Source organism: Mesoplodon bidens (assembly GCF_964165515.1).
Source record: "Mesoplodon bidens genome assembly, chromosome: 5".
NCBI lineage: Eukaryota > Metazoa > Chordata > Mammalia > Artiodactyla > Ziphiidae > Mesoplodon > Mesoplodon bidens.
Window position 1 is genome coordinate 95,402,966 of NC_138161.1, and position 9,735 is coordinate 95,412,700.

General features: G+C 34.7%; 1 protein-coding gene across 1 annotated transcript in view; it reads left to right on the forward strand.

Annotated features, from left to right (window-relative positions):
• The window catches only part of PIK3CA (phosphatidylinositol-4,5-bisphosphate 3-kinase catalytic subunit alpha), a 102,199-nt gene extending 92,495 nt beyond the window's left edge, over window positions 1-9,704 (forward strand). The window contains exons 15-21 of the mRNA XM_081234101.1: window positions 559-665; window positions 1,182-1,303; window positions 2,140-2,218; window positions 6,246-6,416; window positions 7,031-7,148; window positions 7,504-7,655; window positions 8,465-9,704. Of these exons, the coding sequence (XP_081090227.1) occupies window positions 559-665; window positions 1,182-1,303; window positions 2,140-2,218; window positions 6,246-6,416; window positions 7,031-7,148; window positions 7,504-7,655; window positions 8,465-8,735 (1,020 nt within the window). The 3' untranslated portion in view covers window positions 8,736-9,704. The remainder of the gene's footprint in view (window positions 1-558; window positions 666-1,181; window positions 1,304-2,139; window positions 2,219-6,245; window positions 6,417-7,030; window positions 7,149-7,503; window positions 7,656-8,464) is intronic.
• Window positions 9,705-9,735: the final 31 nt, after the last annotated feature.

Genomic DNA, 9,735 nt, shown 5'->3' on the forward strand with positions numbered 1-9,735 from the left:
CAACAATTTCTTTTAGACTCACTAGACCTTTTTTATTGAACAGAGAATGTGGTTTTTCTGAAAAGCTTAGAAGTAAGGTTATTAAGCTAACGTGATGTCTCCACAGTTTTTCCTCTAGAACAAAGGTCAGCAAACTTTTTCTTAAAAAGCTAGATTGTAAATATTTTAGACTTGGTAGGCCATGCAGTTTGTTGTAACTACTCAGCTCTGCTATTCTAGTGTGAAAGCACCAATATATAAGTGAATGGGCATGACTATATTCCAAGGCAATTTGACTTACAAGCCATAGTTGACCAAGCCCTGCTCTAGAGCCAGAACACTGCCTCTGTCAGCATGCAGAGCTTTTCTCACAGGAAGGTACACGGTACTGTCACTCTCACCTCTCTGTCTGAGTTGTGCAGCTCTGTGTTAGAGAAACCCTTCTAATTAGAATGCAGCCAATCCAGGATATGGATTAAAAGACTACACAACAATGAGGTTCCAGTGTATAAAAGAGATTAGCAATTAGTTTTACCTTTATCAAATCAACTTCTAACCATGATTATGCTCATTTATCAGGTACAGATGAAATTTTTAGTTGAGCAAATGCGGCGACCAGATTTCATGGATGCTCTACAGGGCTTTCTATCACCTCTCAACCCTGCTCATCAGCTGGGAAATCTCAGGTAAGGTACTTTATTGGAAGTTTTATTGATACATTTAAACAAGTACTTTCTCTGGAGAAAATCTTGAAAAAGTCAAAATGTCATTGTGTTTAATAATATATGCTTGTCTCTCCCTTTTTCCTACCCTGCAAAATAAGAGTAGTAAAATTTTCTTAAGTTCAGACCTGCATTTATTCAGAATGAGTTTTTACTACTTTAATAATAGAATTTAAAACTTTTTATGGCCAGAATTTCTGGTATCATTGGATAAGAAATGGAATGTAATATCTGTAAAACAAATGAGATGTTCCTATATTTGTGGAAAATTCATATTCCATTTATAAGAAATTTTTAAGCTTAATATGTAGTTTTTCTTTATACTACCTCAGAAATTAATTAATAAATAAAACTGAGGAGAAAGTTTAAAATTGTTATAACACTTCAAAAAGCTGTATAGTATATATATTTTAAAAGAAATTGAGGCTACAAGGAATAACAAAGCTAAGGTGCCTAGTAAATTTTTCAACTATTTTAAAGGCTTGAAGAGTGTCGAATTATGTCCTCTGCAAAAAGACCACTGTGGTTGAATTGGGAGAACCCAGACATCATGTCAGAATTACTCTTTCAGAACAATGAGATCATCTTTAAAAATGGGGATGGTAAGGAAGAATATTAATGGACTTATGATGCATGAATTTAGTTATATTTTTATACACAGGATATTTATGAACCATGAAGATTATTGAAAGCCATTTAAGGAATATGCATGTGGTAAAATATATAATATTAAGCAAATGTCTTAACCTTTAGAATATGTATTTACAATTATTGAAAAGGAAAGAAGTACTAGGTTTAGAATCAGAAGGCCTGAAAATCATTTTGTTCAGCTGTGTGTCCATTCACTCCATACATACTTGACATGCTAGGCCCTGAAGTTGTAAGAATACACAAAACAGAATCCCTGCCCTCTTACAGAGTTTACAGTCTAGCAGGGGAAAGAGACATTAAACAAATAACTACAAGAACAATTACAACCCTGGTACAAAGGAAAAGTGTAGTCTGCTAAGGAATCATAAAAGAAGGTCCTAATTTATTTGGAGAACAGGGTGTGGGGGAATACATTTTTATATACTAAACAAATGTATCATTGATGGGTTTTCATTAGGAAATGACCTTTCAGCACTGAATTCTGTTAATCCAAATATTTTAATATAAACATGTTCAAGTTTAAGGATTCAGAAAAATAAGTAATTTAAATATTTTAATTTAACTTTTTTGTGAAATACATGCCACCTTATCCTACATTGTTATACAGATGTGTTTATGCAGATACTTTAGAAATGGGTTAAAGACTAAGATTATTGCTTCCTTACAGATTATTTTGAAGAGCAAACAGAGTTCTGTATATTTTCTGTTTGAAAACATTGTGATGATATGATACTCAAATTTGTGCTTGTGGCATTAAGTGTTGGTATACATATTCTTTGAATTTCAGATTTACGGCAAGATATGCTAACACTTCAAATTATTCGCATTATGGAAAATATCTGGCAAAATCAAGGTCTTGATCTTCGGTAGGTAACCAATAAGACAACATGTATGCTGAAAGTTATCCTGAAAAAGTAAACCATTAGTAAATTTTAATTGTAAAATATATTAATTATAAACAGTATAGAGGCATATATCTATAAATAAATGTATGGAGTAATAATTAACACTAGTTGATTACACTGTGGTACTTTCTATTTGTCCTCTTCTTCCTTGGCTTAGAATAGCTAATGAGATTCAGCTAGGTAAGAAGAGCTATCTCCAATAAGCTGATAAAGACTCTGCAACTGGTCACTAGCAATCTTCCCTTGGTATCTGCAGGGGATTGGTTCCAGGACCCCCGCCAATACCAGAGTCCATGGATGCTCAAGTCCCTTATATAAAATGGCATAGTATTTGCATATAAGCTATGCACATCCTTCTGTATACTTTGTCATCTCTAGGTTACTTATAATACGTAGTGCAATGTAAAGGCTATGTAAATAGTTGCCAGTGCACAGCAAATCCAAGTTTTGCTTTTTGGAACTTTCTGGACTTTTTTCCCCAAATATTTTCCATCTGCAGTTGGTTGAATCCGAGTATCCAGAACCCTCAGTTATAGAGGGCCAACTGTATTTAGGAACAGGACATAGGAGACAAGAGACACAAAAGGCCCCATTTTTCATTCAGAAGTTAAAGAGTTTAAAAGAAGCTTTCTTTCATTATATAAGTTTTCTAATTCTAAAACTTTATAAATTCTCTAATCTTGAGTCAGTTTTTCAGCAAAATTTATGAAAGCAATTAATCTTAAAGTTTTTGCCATTTTGTTGGTTTCTGCCCAACCTTCCCAGTTATCAACATCATCTCCAAGTTTTCTATCCTGCCACATCTTCTCCTAGTCATTTTTGTATCTAATATTTTATCCTTCTCTTACTTGTCCCTTTGCAAATTCAGAGTTATTCAGGCAAAGCCCACCCTCTTCAAAAGTACTTTTGTCTGTAACTCTGGTAATTACAATATTTAATTGTAAATTAGTGGCTATGCAAAAAACCATCTAAAGTTAAACGAGCTAGATCATTGGAAAGTAAGTTGTATCTTTGGAAAGTTGTTACGTTTTTTAACTTAAGTAAATTTAAATTAAAATTTTATCTAAAGTTTAATTTTTTTAATAATAAGCCTGTAGGACTATGTAACGCTTTAAACTATGAGCATGTTCAACAGTAATAAAATTAAGAGAAAATGCTCAGGAGTACCACCTTAAGAAATTCCTTTATTTACCAGAGCAGATAGAAGAAAAGATTCCACAAGGAAAATGGTCAAAAGTGTAGGAAGACCAGAGTAAGTGATTCACAGAACCCAGAAAAGGGGAGAGATTCACAAACAGTTTACAGTATCAGGTGCTTCAGGAGTTTAAGAGCATAAGGACTATGAAAAAGGCCTTGGATTTGATGATTCATGGTTAGCTTTAAGAAGAGTTGAGTCAGTAGAGTGATAGAAATTAAGCTACAAGGAATTACGTGAGAAAATAAAAATGAGTTTAGACTGTTAACTCTTTTAGGAATTTAGGAAGTAAAGGAAAGGTGGAAAGAATGGACAGTAGCATATGAGAACAGGAGAGCAAGAAAAAGCATACTTCAGTACTTATGTGCCAATGGGCGTATTAGGTCCTTTTTTTTCATTGTCTCTTTAAATCCTCACATCTCTACCCTTGACTACATGTCCTTTTTAATATTACATGTGATGAATGGGAAATACCCATAAAGCACTTCGACTGCACACCAAAGTATGGTTGTATCAAGGAAAAAGCATTGGTGGGTTATTTGAGTTGTGGGCTAAACTAACTGCTTTTATCATGGAACATCATTTTTACTTAAAGAATAACTAACAGACAAGCTATGATTATTCAGACATGGATATTTGGTAGACATTTTCTTGAAAATGAACAATATGAGACTCTTCAGGGAGAACAAGTGACAGTATTTGTTGTCAAAAATCAAATTTAAGCTTTCAAGTAAAAATTAGAATTTTGAGGGCCTCCCTGGTGGCGCAGTGGTTGAGAGTCCGCCTGCCGATGCAGGGGATACGGGTTCGTGCCCCGGTCTGGGAGGATCCCATATGCCGCGGAGCGGCTGGGCCCGTGAGCCATGGCCACTGGGCCTGCGCATCCGGAGCCTGTGCTCCGCAACGGGAGAGGCCACAACAGTGAGAGGCCCGCATACCGCAAAAAGAAAAAAAAAAAAAAAAAAAATTAGAATTTTGAAAAGCTTGTATCTACTGCTATGAGCTTCCCCAAAATTAAAGACTTTTCTGATGAGATCAGTGATAATGTTAACAATTGTGATTTTTTTTAATTTATTTTTTATTCATTTATTTAATTTTTGGCTGCATTGGGTCTTTGTTGCTGCGCACGGGCTTTCTCTAGTTGCTGAGAGCGGGGTCTACTCTTCATTGTGATGCATGGCCTTCTCATTGCGGTGGCTTCTCTTGTTGCGGAGCACTGGCTCTAGGTGCGTGAGCTTCAGTAGTTGTGGCATGTGGGCTCAGTAGTTGTGGCTTGCGGGCTCCAGAGCGCAGGCTCAGCAGTTGTGGCGCACAGGCCCAGTTGCTCAGCGGCATGTGGGATCTTCCCGGACCAGGGCTCAAACCCGTGTCCCCTGCATTGGCAGGCAGACTCCCAACCAGTGCACCACCAGGGAAGCCCCAATTGTGATTTTTTTTAGTTGGTATAATGAAAAGGAGATCAACATTTGGAAGATCTCCATAACTCAGTGAACTAATATCTTCCAAATGACCAATATAGCATATTATAAAGTCATATATGGGTAGAAATTCCATTCAGAGGCAAGATAAACAAATGGGTCTTCATGTAACAGAGTATGAAAAGTTTACTGTTATGGTTTCACATTCCACATTGCAACTTAAGAAACTATCTCTTGTCAAGTTTTGGAACAGTAGGAAAGAAAAATATGTACAATTATCTGAAAAGGCTATTACTCCCTTTTCCAAATACATATCTGTGCAAGGCCAGATTTTCTTCATATGCTTCAGTCAAAACATTGCATTAGATTGGATACAAAAGCATTCATGAGAAGCCAGCTCCATACTATTAAGCCAGACATTAAAGAAGTTTGAAAAAATGGGAAACAGTGTCACTCTTCTAAGTTTTTGTTTGTTTGTTTTTAGGGTTTTTGTTTTGTAAAAGATAGTATTTTTTATATAAATGAGTATAAATATTACTTTAAATGAATTAATAAATATTTTAATTTTCTCCATTTTAATTTCTAATGTCAGTAGATCTAACCCACATAAATAAAAGCTCTTTGGTATCCTTGATAATTTTTAAGAGTTTAAAGGAGTCCTGAAACCAAAAACTTGAGAACTGCTACCCTAAGGTATTGTTTAGATGTCAGTTAAACATCTTTAAATTCACCCATTGGGCTTCCCTGGTGGCGCAGTGGTTGAGAGTCCGCCTGCCGATGCGGGGGACACGGGTTCGTGCCCCGGTCTGGGAGGATCCCGCGTGCCGCGGAGCGGCTGGGCCCGTGAGCCATGGCCGCTGAGCCTGCGCGTCCAGAGCCTGTGCTCCGCAACGGGAGAGGCCACGGCAGTGAGAGGCCCGCATACCGCAATAAATAAATAAATAAATAAATCAAATATAAATTCACCCATTATTTTTAAAGTCATAAATGTTTATAAACTTTGAATTGCCACAATAATTTTCTTCATGCTTTTCTCATGTACAATTAAATGCTTTCACAGTTGGAGGTTATAATAAATGGTGGCAGATAATTTGATGATTTTTCTAGGAATGTTTGTCATGTTGTAATAAAAGAAAAGTAAAACTAGGTTAAAGGAGTAAAGGTCATGCATGAAAAATTTGCAAATAGAATATTCCTGTATTAGCCTATTAAAATACTTGCTATTTTAGGGAGCGCCCTTCAAGTTGCTAGATGGAATGATGCTCGATTCATGAATCTCCTAATAAAACTGATTAGATCTTCACATTAAAAAAAAGATAAAATATTTGCTGTTTTAAAATCCCATCATTTAACTACAGTCTTGTTCCTTTTTCAGAATGTTACCTTACGGTTGTCTGTCCATTGGTGACTGTGTGGGACTTATTGAGGTGGTGAGAAATTCTCACACTATTATGCAAATTCAGTGTAAAGGAGGCCTGAAAGGTGCCCTGCAGTTCAACAGCCACACACTACATCAGTGGCTCAAAGACAAGAACAAGGGAGAAATGTGAGTTTATTATTCTTTTCTTTTTATGCTAGTAGAAGTTTGTATCTGATAGACAAGATTTTTAATGGTTGTGTATATTTCTTTGAGTTAGACCAGAAAAGAAAAAAATAACAAACTGTATTTACTTTGGAAAAAGATATGTTCAACCTTTGAAATATTCGAGATTATTGAGTTTAAATGATCAGAATTGCTTATAATTTGGTGAAATCCTGTACATTCACCTTAAGAATCTAAAATGTGTTTTTCTTAATGCTTATTCTATTTTAAAAAGTTAAGGTTAAATTAATAAAAATTAAAATTAAAAATTTTACTAATTCATTGTTAAAATGATTAGAAAAAATTTATGTTAATGACATAAGTATTTTTTCACTATAATAAGAATTATGCTTTGGTCAGAGAATATCTAGAAATTTTCTTAGAAACCTCTGAACACTTGAGAATCCCAAAGTTCCTCAGATCTTCAAACATAATTACTTCCTCCCCCTAATGTCAGTGATGGTTTTCATTGTTTTAATACAGACTTTACTAAAAGACTTTGACCATCTTTTCCCAGTTTGGACTGGATCATTCTGTATTTCCATACTAACTCCAAGGTGTTTATTTCTTCTTTGTAGATATGATGCAGCCATCGACCTGTTTACACGATCATGTGCTGGATATTGTGTTGCTACCTTCATTTTGGGAATTGGAGATCGTCACAATAGTAACATCATGGTTAAAGATGATGGACAAGTAATAGCTTCCTCTTTTAAATGTGTCAACATTCTTTTTTTTAATATTTATTTTTTTACTTATTTATTTGGCTGCACTGGGTCTTAGTTGTGGCATGCGGGATCTTCGTTGCAGCATGTGGGATCTTCAGTTGTGGCATGTGGGATCCTTAGTTGTGGCATGCAGGATCTTTTAGTTGTGGCATGTGGGATCTAGTTCCTTGACCAGGGATCAAACCCGAGTCCCTTGCATTAGGAGCACGGAGTCTTAGCCACTGGACCACCAGGGAAGTCCCTCGACATCCTTAAATTTACTAATTCAGGACATTATATTTCTGCATTTGTCAAACTATAACATAATTTCTTATTTTTGAAAGCTGTTTCATATAGATTTTGGACACTTTTTGGATCACAAGAAGAAAAAATTTGGTTATAAACGAGAGCGTGTGCCATTTGTTTTGACACAAGATTTCTTAATAGTGATTAGTAAAGGAGCCCAGGAATGCACAAAGACAAGAGAATTTGAGAGGTAAGTTCAAGAAATCAAAAGCACAAAATAAAGAATTCTTGCTGCTCTACCAAAACAATCGATATTTTTCAAGCAATTTAAAAATAAATGTTTTATTAACATTGTAGCATAAACTGGATATTTTAATGTTTATTTTTATTTATTTATTGTGTAATGCTGTGAAGGAAATGGAAAGAAAAACCAGTTTAATTTATTGAGTTAGTTAAAGCCTAAAAAGAAAGTGATCCTTAAACTTCACAGTACATTAAAAGTTTTTGTTCACTGCCGTTTAAAAATTGGATTCCACCTTCTCTTTATTAACAAATCATGTATAGTGCTTCAAACAACACTTTTTAGTCATACAATCTGAGGAATGCAGTCAACCATTAATACCATGTTTATTCATAATTTTTCTTAACCACCATATGGGGTATCATTAGTCTATCTTAAACCTTTAAGTACTTTTAAAAACCTTTTATAAAATTCTCTTTTATCTATAACTCAGTCCTGGCCCTAACCTAATCCCTAGAGGCTTTAGTATGGACCAGTTCATACATTTAATAAATCCTTATTAAATTGCTAATGTGCCAGGCATTCTTTTAGGGGCTGATGATAGAGCAGTAAACAAAGTGCTTATGGATTCACAGAGTTCACATTCTGGTGTCAGGTAAAGGGAATAGAAAGTGTTGGTAAGAGGAGTAGGGAGAAGAATGCTGTATTTTATAGTTTTGTCCAAGAAGGCCCCTCTAACTTTGTGACATTTGAGCAGAGACCTGAAGGTATTAACGCGTTTTACTCCATACTAACCAAACTGTTCTTATTACTTGTAGGTTTCAGGAGATGTGTTACAAGGCTTATCTAGCTATTCGGCAGCATGCCAATCTCTTCATAAATCTTTTCTCAATGATGCTTGGCTCTGGAATGCCAGAACTACAATCTTTTGATGATATTGCATACATTCGAAAGACCCTAGCTTTAGATAAAACTGAGCAGGAGGCTTTGGAATATTTCATGAAACAAATGAATGATGCACATCATGGTGGCTGGACAACAAAAATGGATTGGATCTTCCACACAATTAAGCAGCATGCTTTGAACTGAAATGATTAAGAAACTGAAAGCTCAGTATCTGGATTCTATACTGCACTGTTAATAACTGTCAACAGGCAAAGACTGATTGCATAGGAATTGCACAATCCATGAACAGCATTAGAATTTACAACAGGAACAGAAATAAAATACTATATAATTTAAGTAATGTAAACGCAAACAGGGTTCGATAGCACTAAACTAGTTCATTTCAAAATTAAGCTTTAGAATAATGCGCAATTTCATGTTATGCCTTAAGTCCAAAAAAGGTAAACTTTAAAGATTGTTTGTATCTTTTTTTAAAAAACAAAACAAAAAAAAAAAAAACCCAAAATATATAGAAATGATGGAGAAGGAAAAAGAATGATGTTCTTTTTTTGTCTTGCAAATGTTTTATGTTTTGAAATGTGGACACAACAAAATCTATTATTGCATTAGGTCCAAGTAAACTGGAGTTTGATGTTAAATTACACTAAGATTGGAAAATAATGAAAATTTTTATTTTTCCATTGCTGTTCAATTTATAGTTTGAAGTGGGTTTTTGACTCCTTGTTTGATGAAGAAAAATGCTTGGGGTGTAAGGGACTCTTGAGATTTCATCAGAGACTTTTCCTTTTTAATAAATCAAACCTTTTGATGATTTGGGGTCTTATCTGCAAAGTTTGGGAAGCAGTCACAAATGAGACCTGTTATAAGGTGGTGTTTTGGGGTTTTTTTTCTGGACAGTATTTACAAGAATCTGATTCTTATTTCCCAGGGAAATTCTGGGCTCCCACAAAGTAAATAATCATCATAGAGAAAGAAGGAGCAGGAATAATTCTTGCTTCAGAATTGTACAGTATTCACCTTAGATTGATTTTTTTTCTCCTTTTGCAATGAATTGAATACATTTTTCATGCATGTTTTCCAGAAAATAGAAGTGAGTATTAATGTTATTAAAAAGATTATTTTTTTTATTAAAGGCTATTTATATTATAGAAACTATCATTAATATATATTCTTTATTTACATG